Source organism: Corythoichthys intestinalis, chromosome 22 (genome assembly GCF_030265065.1).
Source record: "Corythoichthys intestinalis isolate RoL2023-P3 chromosome 22, ASM3026506v1, whole genome shotgun sequence".
NCBI lineage: Eukaryota > Metazoa > Chordata > Actinopteri > Syngnathiformes > Syngnathidae > Corythoichthys > Corythoichthys intestinalis.
The window spans coordinates 25,418,492-25,436,733 of record NC_080416.1 but is presented as its reverse complement, the minus strand read 5'-3'; the positions used below and the strand labels follow the sequence as shown (position 1 = coordinate 25,436,733).

The 18,242-nt window shown below is 38.0% G+C and overlaps 2 protein-coding genes across 5 annotated transcripts; one reads left to right on the top strand and one right to left on the bottom strand.

Annotated features, from left to right (window-relative positions):
- Window positions 1–2,483: 2,483 nt before the first annotated feature.
- LOC130910725 (tapasin-like) lies at window positions 2,484–17,981 on the bottom strand. Of its 3 annotated transcripts, XM_057828248.1 has the most exons (9): window positions 17,785–17,981; window positions 15,443–15,616; window positions 13,567–13,711; window positions 8,848–9,030; window positions 7,768–8,004; window positions 7,336–7,695; window positions 3,202–3,525; window positions 3,019–3,120; window positions 2,484–2,856 (listed from the first exon to the last, which is right to left on the bottom strand). In XM_057828248.1, exons 3-9 carry the CDS (start codon window positions 13,643–13,645, stop codon window positions 2,747–2,749), a joined length of 1,395 nt encoding a protein of 464 aa, XP_057684231.1. In that variant the 5' UTR covers window positions 13,646–13,711; window positions 15,443–15,616; window positions 17,785–17,981; the 3' UTR covers window positions 2,484–2,746. The 3 variants fall into 3 exon arrangements, with proteins under 3 accessions (XP_057684231.1, XP_057684230.1, XP_057684232.1); XM_057828247.1 differs by lacking the exon at window positions 15,443–15,616; XM_057828249.1 differs by lacking the exons at window positions 13,567–13,711; window positions 15,443–15,616; window positions 17,785–17,981 and adding an exon at window positions 12,880–13,263.
- LOC130910726 (proteasome subunit beta type-9-like) lies at window positions 12,624–17,947 on the top strand. Of its 2 annotated transcripts, XM_057828250.1 has the most exons (6): window positions 12,633–14,035; window positions 14,343–14,410; window positions 14,629–14,760; window positions 15,036–15,165; window positions 17,394–17,535; window positions 17,677–17,947. In XM_057828250.1, exons 1-6 carry the CDS (start codon window positions 13,991–13,993, stop codon window positions 17,802–17,804), a joined length of 645 nt encoding a protein of 214 aa, XP_057684233.1. In that variant the 5' UTR covers window positions 12,633–13,990; the 3' UTR covers window positions 17,805–17,947. The 2 variants fall into 2 exon arrangements, with proteins under 2 accessions (XP_057684234.1, XP_057684233.1); XM_057828251.1 differs by lacking the exon at window positions 14,629–14,760 and having other exon boundaries at window positions 12,624–14,035; window positions 17,677–17,837.
- Window positions 17,982–18,242: the final 261 nt, after the last annotated feature.

Here is an 18,242-nt window from a genome sequence, read left to right as displayed (position 1 = left end):
GCAAAACGCCACACTAAAAAATAAGTAAGGCTTACTTCTTCGTCCTCTGAAGGACCATGGCCCCCAACAAAATGTTTACTGCATATGAAATGTGAATGGCTTCAACTTGCTGGCGTTAAACTGTTTTTTTTGGACGTCCGCACAAGTTGATCCATTCTTCACATTTTTTCCTGTGCGTTTTTGGTTTCGGGAAACATCTGAAGAAAACATCCTTCATCTGTCGTAATGTCTAGAGTCGTTTGAACAAGTTCCATAGCAGCAGTGTTTAATCGGCATGTTCTTTTTTGAAAGATTACCAGAGAAAACAAGCAGAAATATAATGGATTGTATATGAGGGCATGTGTATAATGTCCCACTTCCGCATTACGATGGCGACGTCACGGTCTAAAAATAGCATTCGTGCGGTACGCTATTAGTCATCAATCACGACAACATAAAAAAAAGAATAGTTAGTAGAGTTGTCCGATAATTACTTTTTAACTGGTAACCGATAATCCCGATCTTGTCCAACTCCAGATATCAAAAAGTTTTTTAACAGATACCAATATATGCAGAGGACTTAACATATTATGGCTAACTGTGTTGTGATACCCCACTGGATGTTTTAATAATGATCATGCTCACATAACAAATCCCTACCATTTTAGTTTGGAGACATCTAATGGTAGATAAGCATAACTGCTGTGCTAAACTGTGACCAGCCCTTGTACAAAGACAGAAGGTTTCTACATTCACTTTGCAGGCAACATGCATATTGGCCCAAAACCGATAATGATCAACCGATGTCCATTATCAGGCATGAAAATGGGTCAGGGGTTAAAAAGGTGATAAGGGTGTGGAGGAAATATGTTCCAGTACACTGTACAACTAGGGCTGTCCCAAACGACTAGTTTTCTCCCGATTAGTCAGCTGACTATTTTTACGATTAGTCGACTGATCTAATAATTTTTTTCTCTTTCTTTACTAATTTAGCGATGAAATTTTTGATGATGCTTAATAATTCACAAAAACATTTTGGAACAAACACTGAAATTCTTTATTAAAGTACAAATAAACACGTAAATAACAACAAATAAAAGTTTAGGTCAAATGCTGATAGCATTAAATAGTGCAAAAAAATGGAATGTAAACAGATTCAGAACACTGACTTCGCCTTTGCAACATGATTCAAAACAATTCTTAAAAAAACATCTAGCATTAATATTATGATATACTACCATATATAATAGTATTATAATAATTATTCATTGTCAGACTTTTCATAAAGGGTGTTATTTTGAAGCTATTCTTAGTGTAGAATCTGAATTCTGAAGTATGTGGGATTACCTCCAGAAAGCGTTATTTATATGACAAACATGACGTGCTTTTATTTTTGAAATGTTCACCGGAAGCACGTTCACAAAACCGCTAACAGTAAGCTTTACACCTCGCAAAAAAAGCTCTTTTTGTCATTGCATGTGGTGTCAGTAATCAATTTTTTTTCTTTTTTTTTCCGTTTGCAAATTCTGTTAACAAGCGATTTTTCATGTTTGAAGTGTCACCTTTTAACCGCAAGTTTGCGTTTTGGAGAAGACTGCCAATGTTTTATAGTAGTAGGTAGGGTAGTAGGTTGTCTTTCCCCCCCCATTAGCCTCAATGCAGCAATGCTAACAGTGTTTAATATAGATGTGTTTCCTTAAATTGTATGTCTGAACTTTAATTCTAAAGTGTGTTGATGACGAATAAACATCGGTTAAAGGAACTAGAGTCATGTGCCATCAGCACGCACACACAAATGTATGCATGCGCACACAGCCGTGAAAATTACCGCCCTCATTTTTATTGGATGCGATGGATTGACTCATCGCAACATCGTAACTTCAATAAAACATGTCGTTAGTTAGATGGACTTACGATCTGCCAGGTTGTAATTGTCTCCTGTCGTCTTCAAAAATTACAACTGGATGACTGCACTTTTAAGTGTTCATTCAGGTCACCATTTTTGTCTTCAAAACGGCGAATTTCGCCGAAAGGTGAGAAATATTTATGCCTGCTATCCTATATCATTTTAAAATAATTTTTTCGGACGATATTATTGGGTAGTTGATAATATCGGACAACTAGTCTGCTTAGACTAGCAGCACTTAAATTATTTTGTTTTCATGTTATTGTTTTCATAATTCTTCTAAGCTTCAACACTAGATGGAGCTAGTCGCTTAAACAGTGCCTCTCCATGAGCTCAGGAAGTTAATGCTTAAAAATAAAATACTTTTTTTTTTTTTTTTTTTAAATTAAAACCCGTTTCCGATCCTTTGCAAATGGAAAATGGAAGGAATCCAGTTGGACCATGGTATCTTTTGATTTTTATCAAAGTGGCCCATGCAGAAAAAAGTTTGGACACCCCTGCTCTAGTCTGATGTACTCTATGAACAGAATGTCACAAATGTTTTTGGAGAAAATAAAAATTAGATCAAATAAACAACCCATGCAACATTCTCAAAGACTAATTTGACCAAAACCACACTTTATTCATATTTGTTGTTACTCAACGTTCCAAAAAATGACAATACAAGTTCCCAATAATTGGAAAAGTTTAAAAGACAAGAAGAGCAGAATCCACAAATATTCCATTTGCATTCCATTTTTTAAATCTTAATGGTTTTCACATTAACATTAATGTAAAACAAAGAAAATGTCAAACTATTTTTTAACGTTTCATTTTCTTCGGACCTTCCAGTGATGCAGACTGCAAAGCAAGTATGCCTCTTCACTTCTCTTTCTGCAGGAAGTTGAAAATTAAGTCAAACAGAACATTTTGTTTTAAAATTAAATTGTGAAATAAACTTGCCTTGTCTGTTCCCTCTGCCTCATTTGAACCTACATAGAAAAATAAAAAACAATCAGTTTTGCTGCCATAGGTGGAAGTAAAGTAATCCTACTTTACAGTGAACCTGTCCAGTACTCAAAGTACATTAATTAAATTGGCAAAAAATTATTCAATACACATCAATTTACAACAGCTTTCCAAATTTTTGCCACCTGAAGGGATGAAGGTCCAAGAGACGAACTTGATGAGACCGTAGAGAACCAAGGCCACACCCACCATTGCCATGGAGTCTTCAATTGATGGCGAGCTGAAACCTGAGTGGCCGAGAATCGTTTGTACTGTCTTAAAATCACATGCGTTGACAACAGTTTTTTTCAGACAGGAAAAAATATTACCAATGACCCTAAGGGGCACGCTGGTACGCCGTGTACCCCCGGGATGCACCGCGACACAGATAACCTCGCCTCCGCTGGCCAGCTCCGGATCAGACAAATTGAGCTCCAGCCGTGCATCCTGGCTGAAAGTGCCATCCCAGGACTGCCTGTGGCCAGAGAGGCGGCCGCCTCCCAGTGAACGGGTCTTCCCATCTGGGCCTTTCAACTCCCAGCTCAGCTCCAAGGAATGGGGGGCAAAGCCTGAGGCCACGCACTGGACCGTTAAAGTCTGCCCGGGATGAGGGAGAGGCAGCGGGGACGGTTGGATGGACAGAGAGGGTGGTTCTGGTTGGAAGATGGGGAAAAAAAAGCGGGTCCTATTAAGTTCTATTTTTCTGGCTGAGTTCCTACACAGTAAAAACATGGTTGTAATTCAAATTGCAGACCACACAGTGGCAGCAGAGCACGCAGAGAACTGAGCTAAATACTGGGCCTGACACTTCAGTTGCCAGCACACTGTTTTGAAGGCATCAGAGTCATTTCACACAACTTATCATTTCAAATTCAGTTTATTCAGAAACTGAAGTATGGACCACATATTTTACCATGCAAGTTAATTAAACTCAGTTAATCACAGTGTTGTTTTCGTCAACGATGATAACGAAAATAGTTCGTCAACGAACACTTTTTTCATGATGACAACAAGATAGCGAGTTAAAAACGTATTTTGGGAGACTTAAACATAAGGAGACGAACGCCAGTTTTCGTCTGACAAGACGAGAACAAGACGAAAATGCGCAATAGTTTCCGTCACATGTTCACAATGTGCTAAATTTTATGTGTAGTTATCCTGCATTAGCAGTGTCTGGTTGTGTCACTCATGTGATTTGCTGCAACCCCCCTTTCCCGACTCACCAGTGTGTCGTCTCCAGTCTCCATGCAGGCTTGCACACAGGTAAGATTTGTTTTATTGGCTAGAGAGAATATGTAACGTTGCTTTAGCCTTTAAAGGTGTGTGCTAAGTGATCATCACACACTAAATGTAACTGGTATCACACTGACTTCATAATGATATTGAAGGGTCAGATTCGACCTTTACTGCGCCACGTCTTCAAGCAGAGGACCATCCGACAATCTGCTTCAGTTATTCGCAGTCGGTCGCGGCGACACATGGAGTGATCAAACGACGTATTTATGTTGAAAAAGCACGAGAGCTGTACCACATACAAACAGGAAGGATTGTCTCAGGAGTGATTTGTTCGAGGATTCAAGGTAATTATTATATTTTTCGTTTTTTCACAAGAATTTTCACCGTACAAAGCTCTTTGTTGTAAGGCTGCCGCCACATTGTCTAACAGACTCGCATCATTCGGCGACATATTTACGTAAAATATATGTTAACTGCACGTTTTTTGCTTTTATCCAAGAATCGAGACTGTTTTACGTCCATATATATAAAGAATTCAGGGACTTAAGCATTTATTAACAAGAATTTTCACCGGAAAAGCTCTGTTTACATAGGGCGGCCGCCACATTGACTAACAGACTAGCATCGTACTCCGACATATTTACGTAATATAAATGCTAGCTACACTTTTTTTTTTTTGCTTTTAACACAGAATCGAGACGTTTTTACGTCCATATCTATAAGGAATTCAGGGATTTAATCATTTATTCACAAGAATTTTCATCGGAAAAGCTGTTAACATATGGCGGCTGCCACATTGACTGACAGACTAGCATCGCATTTCAACATATTTACGTAAAATAAATGCTAACTGCACGTTTTTTGTTTTTTTTTTGCTTTTAACCAAGAATTCGTTTTTTCACAAGAATTTTCACCGTACAAAGCTCTTTGTTGTAAGGCTGCCTCCACATTGTCTAACAGACTTGCATCATTCGGCGACATATTTACGTAAAATATATGTTAACTGCATGTTTTTTTGCTTTTATCCGAGAATCGAGACTGTTTTACGCCCATATCTATAAAGAATTTGGGGATTTAAGCATTTATTCACAAGAATTTTAAATGAAAAAAGATCTGTCTGTGATTCCACTCAGTGAGCTTTGACGGCCACGCCAACAATGCAGGCCCCCAATTAATCGGCCCCGCGCCCCGTCAATATCATTATGAATTCTATGGGTAGTGTTACCATAGCATTCACATTAGCATTAGGCTAATGCTAACAGTGAGCGTCCTCTTAAACTCTCAGACAACTTTTGTTACATACCGCTGTTGCGTCCAGGTGGGTATAATTAAATGAAAATAATGTACTGTTTTCCTGCTGTGTCTGTATAATCACTAAGTTGGCATTGTCCTTGTAGATGCTACAATATGTGCTCATCTGTTAATGTTCATTTGAAATAGTTGGAAACCTTTATTTATTTATTTATTTATTTATTTTTGGAGTAAACATTTTTAATTTTACAGACAAAAACATTTTTAGTAAACGTCGAATAATAAACTGGACAAAATTACTCGTCAACAAAAACTAGACGAAGACACACACATTTTAAGATGACTAAAATATGACTAAGACTAATAAGTATTATCGTCCAAAAGACTATGACTAAGACGAAAATTAAAAACGAACAGTGGGCAATCAAGTTCAATCATGTCCCAAAAATGCATGGAAAAAATCCCTCGCTTGTAGCTGTAGGGCTGAACCTGCTTAGAGTCAGTGAGTCTGCTGTGCTACACGATGGCTGGATGAGAGGAAACTTTTTTCCCCCATCGAAGAAAACAAAATCACTGGTATGGGAATAATTCGGCAACAGAGAAGTTACAGACGGCCGCGGCTTAGAGGAGGAGGGCCAACCGACATGTAAAACATATTTGAGGCGGGTTGCTGCCGAGGAGGCAATACCTCCAATATGATTTCGCATTTATACAAAATTAAAGGTTAGTAAAAACTGTCATTAATGTTTTCCAACAGCTACGAGAGTGACCTGCAGCGTGTTTAGTGTGTCTAGCGGTGGTAAAACGTGGTTTTTTTCTCTCTGGCAACTGTCTATGTTGAGAAAGAGAGTGTGTGTATAATGTAAGCATGATACGAGTCATACACACATGCTTTTTATGGAAAATAATTAAATTATTTTTGTTCTGATGGTAATAATGTTTAGGGCTGCAGCTATCGATTCTTTTAGTAGTCGATTAATCGATGAACTTGTTAGTTCGAATAATCAAGTAATCGGATAAGGAACTTAAAGAATTAAAATACCTGAGCTGAGCCTCAAACGGTATAAATTAATATACGAGCATCTAAGTACAACAAAAGAACAATTGGCTAACTTACATAGCAAAAGCCCCCTAGCTTAAATGCTATAAAATAATGACTTTTTTTTTTTTACAATGCTCTTAACAAATGATTAAAACACATATACCCACAAAAAATAGCTAATTATACCAATAAACTAAATCACGAAAGCATTTAAAAAAACATTAGCTCAAACATAAACTTAGCTTATGTTGGTCTTAACAGGGAGCAGTTGGATTCAGCCATGTGAAATGAGTTATGTCATATTCATTGTCGCCACTGGAGGGCAGTGTATCCACACATATCAATAAAACTAAACACAAACACTTTCAAAACAAACCATTACAACACTACTTTAATTAAACGAATACTCGAGGCAACAAAATTTAATTAGAATCTTTTTTCTAATCGAATTACTCGAGTTAATCGATTAATCGTTGCAGCACTAATAGTGTTGAGCTGTGGCTGTGGGTTTAGGCTCACCTAAAGGACTGCATTTATTTCAATTTTATTTAGAATATTTTGTTGTTTTTTTATTTATTTTAACTCAGCATTATACTTATGTTCCAATTTAGTAATATGTTTTGAAAAATAAAAATCCTGTTCAATGGAAAAGTTTTCTTTTTTTAAACCCAGATATCTCAAAGTAACACATTTTAGAGCTGTAATTGCAATATCGTGATACCGTGAAACCGTGATATTTTGTCTTAAGGTTATCATACCGTCAGAATATCATACCAGCACATGACTATAAATTACTTAAGAGAACTGAAAAATAAGTAATTTTGAATTAAAATTTTTAATTAGCAAGATTAATAGGACATTTTATTTTTACCTTGTGAGTGCCCCTCAAATCCTGGCGGATTTCTATAGTTTGACTGTATTTTATAAGACTCACCTACGATCTCCAGCTGCATGGTGATCTGAGCCAGAAGGTGCGGCAGATACACCATACAGATGTACATTCCAGTGTGGTTTACTTGGGCTTTCTGCAGCGTCAGGGATGCATTTCCATTACGGTGTAGCCCTTCAAAGTTCATCACGGTGCCTTCCTCTGGCATTTCAGACAGCCGGTCTGCCTTGCCGTCGTAAGCCAGGAGCAGACGGCCGTTGCCTCGAGACTGGTAGCGCCACTCCACGGCAAAGTTCGACTCGTACAGTGGAGAAGCGGGGTCGGCCCAGAATTGGCAGTCCAGCGTCACTGGCTCCCCTAGTCTGGATTGCATCACTAGTGTTTTGGTGGTTACACTGAGGACCACTGAGAAGGAAAAAGCCAAGAGAGAGCGTGAGAACTTTGTTTCTGCATCCTGGACAAAGTTGTGATCATTACCGTCCAGTTTGTTGGTTCCGGTGGACGCGCGCATGATGCTGGATGTACCGTGCCGTCCATCCATTCCTTCAACAGCAGCAGAATACCAGTCGGCTTCGAGGTATATGGGGCTGTTGTCCCTTGTGAGCGAGGCAGCCCATTCGATGGTGGAAGACTGCGGCTGAAAACGGCTAAGCTCACAAAAGGGCTTACTGATTGAGCCTCTGGGTGAGTCGTGACACAGCGTTGCTGCCGGATCTGACCAAAGTGGAGGCAATAAGCAGCAATTCAATCAAAGAATTTCTGTTTTTGATGGTTGAAAACAATTTCACCTTTATTAAAAAGTCTTCTTTAGTTCTAAATTTTAGTTGCTGTATTTATGTGTTTTGAAACATGAAACATCTAGACCCCTAAGGTTATCAGGAACCGGTCTCCTGTAGGTTCCAAGAACAAAAACCAAGCAGGGTGAGGCAGCATTTAGTTATTATGCTCCTCACCCCTGAAACAAGTTACCTGAAGGTCTGAAGTATGCTCAAACTGTTAGCTCCTTTAAATCAGGCCTAAAAACGCTTTTGTTTAACAATGCATATCTATAACTGTCTATATATTTCAATCTATTTGCTTTCTATTCCTCTTGTGCTTATTTCCATTGCTGATTTCAGTTATTAGCAGAAGTAGTAGTATTTGTTTTATTCATTTATTTATTTATTTATTCATTCTATTCGTGATTAAATGCGATTTTTATGTATACCGGTAATTTTATTTCCTATTTCGATTGTCTTTGTTTTTATGTTCTATTGATTTTGATTTTTATGATCTTCATGTGATGTAAAGCACTTTGAATTGCCTTGTGTTGAATTGTGCTATATAAATAAATTTGCCTTGCCTTGCCTTTTGTTTGTAAACGAAGTGACTCCACATCTAAGTTTTAGACCTGAAGAAACTTTATGGATTAACAATGAAGCATCTTTGTACCTAGGAATTTACCTAACAAATGTAGAAACATGTATCAATATTTCCATTGTTGTTTCTTTTTAAGAAAGGCTACTCATAATTTTCCTAGTTTTATGACGAGATTATTTATTGCAAATGCCGACGGACCAGCAACTGTGTAGATTCTCTGGATGCTGGGGTCAGACGACTCTTGTGGCATGTCAGCATGTTGGCCTTCTGTCCAGATGTGAAGCAGGGACTTGTCCTGGCTGGGGGGCGATGTTAGACCTCCTTTAGCCTTTTCGTTAATATACCAGCATTCCAGCGCTGGACAGGAGTGGCTGCTTCCGGCTGTGGGAAGGCAGATAACAAGTAGAACAAGTTAAATTGCTTGTGCTAGGTTAAAATAATAGCATACTTTTAAGTTGTTAGATAGGGAGTTGGACTTAAGTCTGCCAGATGGAACCAGTTCTACCATTTTATGATTAATTGCTGTAACGATCCAAAAAAAGGCATTGTCTTTGAATAACTTGCCAATACAGTCAATGGCAAACCTTACATAGATTTTCTATGGAAGTACAATACAGTAATATATCTGTGTCATCTGTGTTTGGATCTGAATTTCTGAGATTAAATTTGAAGTGCTGTCGCGAAGGACTAATTTTCTCCTGATTAGTCAGCCACCAATTTTTACGATTAGTTGACTAATATTTTTTTTTACTTTTATTTTTTAAACTAATTTGGCAATGAAATTTTTGATGACACTTATTAATTCACAAAAACATTTTGGAACACTTAAATTATTTATTAAAGTACAAATAAATGCGTAATTAACAACAATAAATCACAAACAATGAGGTCAAATGCTGATAGCCATAACTAGTGCCAAAAGAATAGAATGTAAACAGATTCAAAACACTGACTTGGCCTTTCCAACATGATTCAAAACAATTCTAGCATAAATATTTTAGTATACTACTATATATAATAGTATTACAATCATTGAAGATCAGATTTTTCAATAAGGGTGTCATTTTAAAGCTATTCTTTTTTTTTTTTTTTTTTTTAGTCAAGCTTGGCATTGAAGATACAGGAAACAACAGTGTTCCCTCCTTTGTTTCGTTGAAATAAGTCAATGTTTTGGCCACTATGGTGCGCTTTTTGGCTTTGTGCCGCTTTCCCCGATTGCATATCAAGCCTCCGACATTAGAAAAATCTCCCGAACACCCCCCCCCCTTAAAAAAATTTCTCCTCAGATCTACACAATTCATGTAGGTCACCCTTTTTTACTTCAAAACGGCGAATTTCACTGAAGGTGAGAGATTTTCATGCCTGAATATGAATCAACGTATAGGCTTATAATTATGGAATCACAGGTTTGGCAAAATATGAATCAACGTATAGGCTTATAATTATGGAATCACAGGAGTGCCAAAATGAAAAAAAATAAATGATTCAATAAAGATTAAGAGAAATAAATAAATAAATAAGTAAAAATATAGAAGTATATTTGGTCATTGACTTTTACTTTTTGTCATTGAAAAACACAAACAGAAAAAACAATGGCAATTTTTGTCATTGACTTTTACTTTTTGTCATTGAAAAACACAAATGGAAAAACAGTGCAATATTTTCCTTTGCCTTTTGTATTTCGCTTGTCATTGTTATTTGCTTTTGGAAGGGGCTTTCCAAACAGTAATAGTAGTCGACAGCTGATTACTCCTAATTTACCTGAAGGAAAGTGACATCTTAGAGCGGAGGTCGGCAACCCATATTTTTAGAGCCGCATGCGGCTCTTTGGTGCTGCCCTAGTGGCTCCCTGGAGCATTTTCAAAAATGTTTGAAAACGGAAAAAGATGGGGGAGGAAAATATATTTTTTGTTTTGATATGGTTCCCGTAGGAGGACAAAAATGACACAAACATTCTTAACGTTTTCCAATGCTGTAAAAATGTGTAGAATAAATATTAAATTTCAACTTTTCTGTCAACAAAAATTTGTGTCATAGCCTGCGAAACGTTTCTATCAGTAGTGTGGGATGCCAGCCAGGTGGCTATTGTAAACAAACCAGCAGCCGTGAAGAAAGAGAGCGGCCGAAAACAGAAAAATAACTGAGGAGAACACAGAGGATTCAATGTTTTCTTGGACTCGCCGGGTATGTTATCCCGGGCCTGAGGACCCTGTAAATGACCCTTAATTTATTTTACTTTACATTCACATATTTCTTTTTTCATTTAAATCATTGTCTGATTAAATATTATGTTCTACTCGGTATATAATTACAAACTTTAACCTATTGAATATTTCAAATATATATTTTTTCCTTTTTTGCACAATACCCCCCCTTCCCACGCACCCTGTCTTAGCAGAGCATGGTTTGACCTCACTCTGGTGCACTCAAGGCTACACTACGTACATGCCTTGAAGGGGAAATTGAAATTCGTCATAAACTCTATAAACATGTCGAGTCGTCATAAATCAGGTGCACAGAAAAGAAAAGGAGTTGAAGATCATAGAGGTGGATGAGAAAAATTGATGAAGTTTTAAAAAGGGGGACGAGAAACCAGAGAACTAGGGCTAGAGTTGGCTGTGGACAGTGATGTCGGGAAGTGAACAACAGCTGCTAAGCGCTAACACTGAATGCTTACATTCGCGATCACCGTTACCAAAGCCCGATTCGAGTCTGTCACCGGCTGCTTGCAGCCTATTGAGCTGCGGTATGACAAGGCATGCTGCTCGCGTTGAACCAAGGAGAGAGAAGGTGATGGGAGATCAGGGATATATGTTAGTATGTGGGGAGCAAGTGCGCGAGGCTGAACAGACTCACACACGCATTTTCTTGTCTTTGCTAGTGACGGTGGCTGGTGGAGAGCGAGCCTTCAGTAAAATGAAAATAATTTTTAAAAACTACCTACGCTCCACCATATAGCCGGGCAGGCTTATTGAGCGTGAGCTTGCTCAAAAACTGGATTTAACTGATGTTATAAATGACTTTGCTGTCAAAAAATCTAAGCGCATCACTGTTTGAGGCCTTGATAACTCCAGGGATGTGGAAGGGGCAGGCACAGGATGTTTAATTATACTGTTTTGTTGCTTAGCAGGCAGGCATAACACCCTCAGTTGTATTGTATTGTAGCCTACATGGGACAATAGATGGAAATTGTTTGTTTATATTGTGTCACATCACATTACGGTGTGTTAAATTTAACTGTCCATCTCAAATTAAATAATTTGAAAATGCAGTCATTGCTTGCAAAGCGTTAAAAGTACTGCATATGTTGTCGTGACAAGCTGCTGGCGTTGGTGGGCTAGGATGGGGTGGAGGGGGGCCTATAATGGTCTGTTGTCCCCCGGCCCCAGCAAGTCTGTTGACAGCTCTGATCACGTGCGATTTTTAACTCATCATTTATTTGGAAAGATATGAAAAAAATCTTTCCACAACTGCTTAGATGAGCAGCTGACAGGCTGGATGGGTCGCCTCAGCCACCTACCCTGTCACCAATGCAATCATAATTTTCTGTCGTACTAACCCTTCCCTGTTTGGAAAAATCCCCTCTCAACGTCATTTAATTGACAAGACCATTCCTTTCGGTAAACACAAAGGCAAAAGCAAAGGCAAAGACAAGCTAAATTGAAAGGGGAGAGGCGAAGGAAAAAAATTGCCATTGTTTTTTTTCGTTTGTATTTTTCAATGACAAAAAGTAAAAGTCAATGACAACACATTAATTGCCATTGTTTTTTCATTTGTGTTTCTCAATTAATAAAAGTCAATGACAAAAAATTGTCATTGTTTTTTTCTGTTTGGAAATTTTCAATGACAAAAAGTAAAAGTCAATGACAAAATATACTTTTATATTTTAATTTATTTATTCATTCATTTATTTATTTCTCTTTACATTTATTTCTTAACTGATTTATATATTCTTTCATGTAACGTATCATACGTTAACTAATGTATGTTTATTTTGGTTCGTCTCTTAAAGGGGACGTGCACTTTCCGAAGAAACGCCAAACGAAATCCCCATGAAAGCATGACAAAAACAAAATTATACTCGTCGTAACGTTCAATGCGGCAGATCGATGACATTAGGAAAACTTTAGCATCAAGTTGCAGGCTCTCAAACACTATTCGGAGCCATAAATGGATCTGAGTGAAAGAACATACGAAGTTTTATCAACTGGTATCAAATGTGGCGCATACCTTGGAAGAAGCGGCCAAACGTAAAGAGGAAGATGCTACAAATGGCCCAAAAATTCATCATGGTTGTTCAATTCCTTCTTCGGCTAGTTATAATTCTTTTTGTCCTTGTTCTTTCAGCATTTGAGCATGCAGCTTAGCTAAAGCAACCAAGATTTCCTCGTTTCCCAGTGCTTTCACTTTCGCTCTCATGCCAAAGATCGCTTAAAGGAGAAATGCCACTAGTTTATTCCATTCCGCGCTTCTAACCCGCTCCCAAACGTAAACAACAATAATTTATCATTATGCTCTTCATTTTGACGCGCGGTTTGCTGTAAATATAAAGTTGAGTTGGAAGTGTTTCATTCAATTCGCCACATTCAATATGGCGACTGTGTGTACGTTCTACGCACACACCGCCTACCGCAGACGATGGTCACGTGAATTCTAAGAAATCAAGGAGATGTAGTAACACTTTCTACCAGGGCGTCGCTATTTCACCATAAATAATAAGCTAAATAAAAAATGAAAATTGCAGCAGATGAACCCTTCTTCCTCCTACTTATACGTCCTTCTATATCTTTTGTCCTCACTCACATCCTCTCCTCTTCATCATTCATACTAACACGTTCTTTCCATCTTTGTCTCTCTCATACATTCCCTCCATTGTTGCTGTTTTCTTTCCCTTATTTTCCTTATTATATTATTTACCTTTTTTATCCACGCTCCCCATCTTTGGTTCCTCCCATCTTTTCCACACATTCTCCTCTTTTTTCCTCATTCTGTCCATCTTTGCTTATTTCAGTTTTTCTTCTTATACATTCTGCATCAGGATCACAAGTTTGAGACCCCTGGCCTATATGTAATAAAACATTTAGACAAAAAAAAAACATAATTAGTGCATGAAAGTGTTAATAGTCTTTTTTATATACAAGTGTCTGTACAAAGATCAAGTACTTTGGCCACATCTGATTTATATAAAACAGTGAATGAGGCTTGTTGCACAAAGACAATGAAACAGTTGAGATGAAGTTTCACTTTCGAGTTCAAACCCGTTGGACTGTGGACTCTCATTTCATTTTCATGTGAACTCGTCTTGAGGACAAACGAGAAAGCAGCGAGGCTCGGTTGAACCATGTTGGACCAGTCAGCTGGACATTCGGAGGAGGTCAAAACAGGGGTGAGTGTGATTCAAACACAACTACCAACTAGTTTAAGTGACCTTGCCATATGTTTTGTAACATTATTTTTTTCATAATGTTTAATGTCAGTCAATCAGATTTACATTTTTTAGTTTGTCATTTTTGATCGCCTCTCCAAACAGACAGATTACCATTAATAAGTGATGTACTGGATGAAATTTGCATATTTAAGGACTTCTTACTGATTGGCCATCGTTGAATGGGTGTGTCGTGGGCAAATGTTTACATTAAAACAAACTATCCACAGTATGTACTGTTTACGGTATGTTCTTTTTTGCTTGACAGACAACAATCATCGCCATAGAATTCGATGGCGGGGTCGTGCTGGGCTCGGACTCGCGGGTGACTGCAGGGTGTGTGCATACAATACACATATTTTGTGACTGCATTTCCTGTCATCCATACAAAGGAAGCAGGAAGTTGATGTTGTTAGGCTAAGAAGGTGATTTCAGAGGGAAAAAAAACACAAAAACAGCTCAATGGTTATAGCTCATATCTCAAGACTGCATGTGCTGTACATTACTGTGTCATAGCCAACAAAATGTGTCACTCCCTTCTTTGGTCCATGTAGCCAGTCCGTAGTGAACCGCGTGATGAACAAACTCTCGCCCCTCCGGCCCAAGATTTACTCCGCTTTGTCCGGCTCTGCAGCGGACGCTGAGGCCATGGCCGATCATCTCCGATATCAGCTACAGCTTCACTGGTCAGCTATTGGAGCACTTTTGTTTGTATTGCATGACCATGTATAGCCTTTCTCTTTTCATGGCAGCCAAAGAGTTAAATATCAAAATACAAAGCGGTGCTTCCTAGATTTTGGTGCTATCCAATTTTAGGCTCAGATCAAGTACAGGAAACCTTGAGAACCTAAAAAGTTGAGGGCCACACCTACGCTCACTAGTGTTCAACTCTCCTTTAACGTCTTTTGATTAAGCAGTACATTGCATTGTGACTTGTATAGACACTTTTTGCTTTCGGCAGCTTAGAGATCGAGGAGGAGCCAAGGGTGGGGGCTGTCGCCACTCTGGTCAAGAGCATCTCGTACAGGTACAGGGACGAAATGGCGGCTCATCTCATCGTGGCCGGCTGGGACCGAAGAGGAGGCGGGCAGGTCAGACGCTAAAGACAAAACACTCATAAAAAGAAATAACATTTGTAACTTAAACCTGTTCATTCCCCCCAAATAAAACCGGACTCCCACACTTAACACTGCACCTCCACTTTTCTTTTTAAATAGTGTTGAAGGTAGACATGTGCCGATTACTGGTTTCGAGTTATACCGTGGTATGAAAACGTCAAGGTTTCAAAACTGCAAAATTTCCCGTCGTACCGTCCCTAAGGCATTAGCTATTTATTATGTCCCAAAAATGCATGGAGAAATCCCTCACTTGCAGCTGCAAGGCTCAATCCTCCCCCACCGGTGGTTGCTCAGTGTCTGTGAGTCAGCTGTGCTACACAATGGCTGGTGGAGATGAAACTCCTGAACTTGTTTCCCCATCGAAGAAAACGAAATCGCTGGTATGGGAATACTTCAGCTCCAGAAAAGTCACAGATGGCCGCGTCTTAGAGGAGGAGGGCAAACTGACATGTAAAACATGTTTGCGGAGGGTGGCTGCCGAGTAGGCAATACCTCCAATATGATTTCGCATTTATACAAAATTAAAGGCTAGTAAACACTGTCATGAATGTTTCCCGCCAGCTACGAGAGTTAACTTCAGCATGTTTAGTGTGTGTAGCGGTGGTAAAACACGTGGTGTTTTTTTCTTTCTGGCAACTGTCTGTATTGAGAAAGAGTGTGTGTATAATGTAAACATGATACGAGTCATACACACGTGCTTTTTATGGAAAGTAATTTAATTATTTTTGTTCTGATGGTAATAATGTTTAGGGCTTTATTGAGAAAGAGTATTGATAAAGATGTGTGTATAATGTAAACATGATACGAGTCATACACACATGCTTTTTATGGAAATTAATTCAATTATTTTTGTTCTGATGGTAATAATGTTTAGGGCTGCAGCTAGCGATTCTTTTAATAGTCGATTAATCGATGAACTTGTTTGTTCGAATAATCGTGTAATCGGATAAGGAACATAAAAAATTAAAATACCATAGCTGAGCCTCAAACGGTATTAAAAATTTTAAATATATGAGCATCAAAGTACAACAAAAGAACAATTGGCTAACTTACATAGCAAAAGCTCCCTAGCTTAAATGCTATAAAATGCTAACTTTTTTTTTTAACAATGCTCTTAACAAATGGTTCAAACACATATTCCCACACAACTAATTATACCAATAAACTAAATCACGAAAGCATTTTTAAAAACATTAGATCAAACATAAAACTTATGTTGATCTTAACAGGGAGCAGCTGGATTCAGCCATGTGAAATGAATTGTGTCACATTCATTGTCACCTCTAGAGGGTAGTGTATCCACACAAATTAATAAAACTAAAAGCAAACACTTTCAAAACAAACCATTACAATGCCACTTTAATTAAACGAATACTCGAGGCAGCAAAATTTAATTCGAATCTTTTTTCTAATCGAATTACTCGAGTTAATTGATTAATCGTTGCCGTACTAATAATGTTGAGCTGTGGCTGTGGGTTTAGGATCACCTAAAGGACTGCATTTAATTTTATTTACATTTTGATATTCTTTTAAATTTATTTTAACTTAACATTATACTTACGTTCCAATTCAGTAATATGTTGTGAAAATAAAAATCCTGTTCAATGGAAAGTTTTTTTGTTTGTTTTTTTAACCCCAGATATCTCAAAGTAACACATTTTAGAGCTGTAATTGCAATACCTGAAACTGTGATATTTTGGCTTAAGGTTATCATACCGTCAGACTATCATATCGGCAAATTTCTAAATGCTTTTGAGCACATATTAAAATCCAAATTGCATAGTTGGCTGTTAATAGACCTTGGACATTGAGACTCTCCTAAAGTCTATTAACAATAGACAACAAAAAATTTTACAACTTGAGGACACACACACATTTTATACTCATAAATCAAACATTAATGTCTATAAAACACACAAAGACAGTTGTGTTCATTTACTTTCAGTTACGCTAACTGCTAGCTAGTCAAACAAATTCCCTGATCTTTTTGTTGCTTTAGTCCTTCAAGCAGTGGTAGTTTGTTTCAATAAAAACGAATTAAACGCACATATAGTACAACTACACTAATGTAGTACTTGACTTCCTTGAAAATGAACTTGGCTAGCTTGATTTTTGCCACAATCGCTAGCTTGAAAGTTGAATATAAGACTTTTTACGACTTTTGACCTCTCTGCCTGACAACCTCCCTTATACCGTGGCAGGTGTTTTCCACTCTCAGCGGCGCCCTATTGCGACAACCCTTTGCCGTAGGTGGCTCGGGCAGCCTTTACGTGTACGGCTATGTGGACGCTGCGTACCGTTCCGGCATGAGCAGAGATGAATGCCAGCAGTTTGTTCTTAACAGTAAATACCTTTTGGCACTCGACCCAGTCACACTTTCAAGTTGTTTTATTGCCAGTATTTTAAAATAAAAAAAATTTAAAAAATAGAATTAAACTCTTTGTGTTTAAAACAAACTATAGAAATGAAAAACTTCTTTTTCAGCCCTGGCGTTGGCCATCAACAGGGATGGCTCCAGTGGAGGGGTGGCCTACATCATCACCATTGACCAGCACGGTGCGGAGGAAAAGGTGGTGTTGGAGGGTGACTTACCCAACTTCTATAACAAGTGAAGGAGCTGGCTTTGGTGTCAAAAAGATCACACCATTCATCTTTAAAAAGAAATACTGTACTATGGAGAATAAAATTTTATACGTCTTGTATGCAAGTAGTTGTTTGTCAGTGTTTCCAACACATGTGAAATCATTTGATCGCTTTCCCTCTCAGTTCACTTGGATGTTGATTGCTCCCAATGAAAGAGTAAAGCTATGTGATGTCACAAAACGAAAACAAAAAGAAAAAATCAAAACAAGTCTAAGAGCAACTTTTTCAGTTTATTACGATTTGTATTTATTTTTTTAAGTTGAAGTTTTTTAAACACATTTTATTTTGTTGATATATATTATGTTTATTACTCATGGCTTTTTGTGATTTTTTTTTTTAATCAGTACAAGCAACACTAATACAGCAATCCCTAACTTATTGCTGTTAATGGGACCAGAATCAACCCA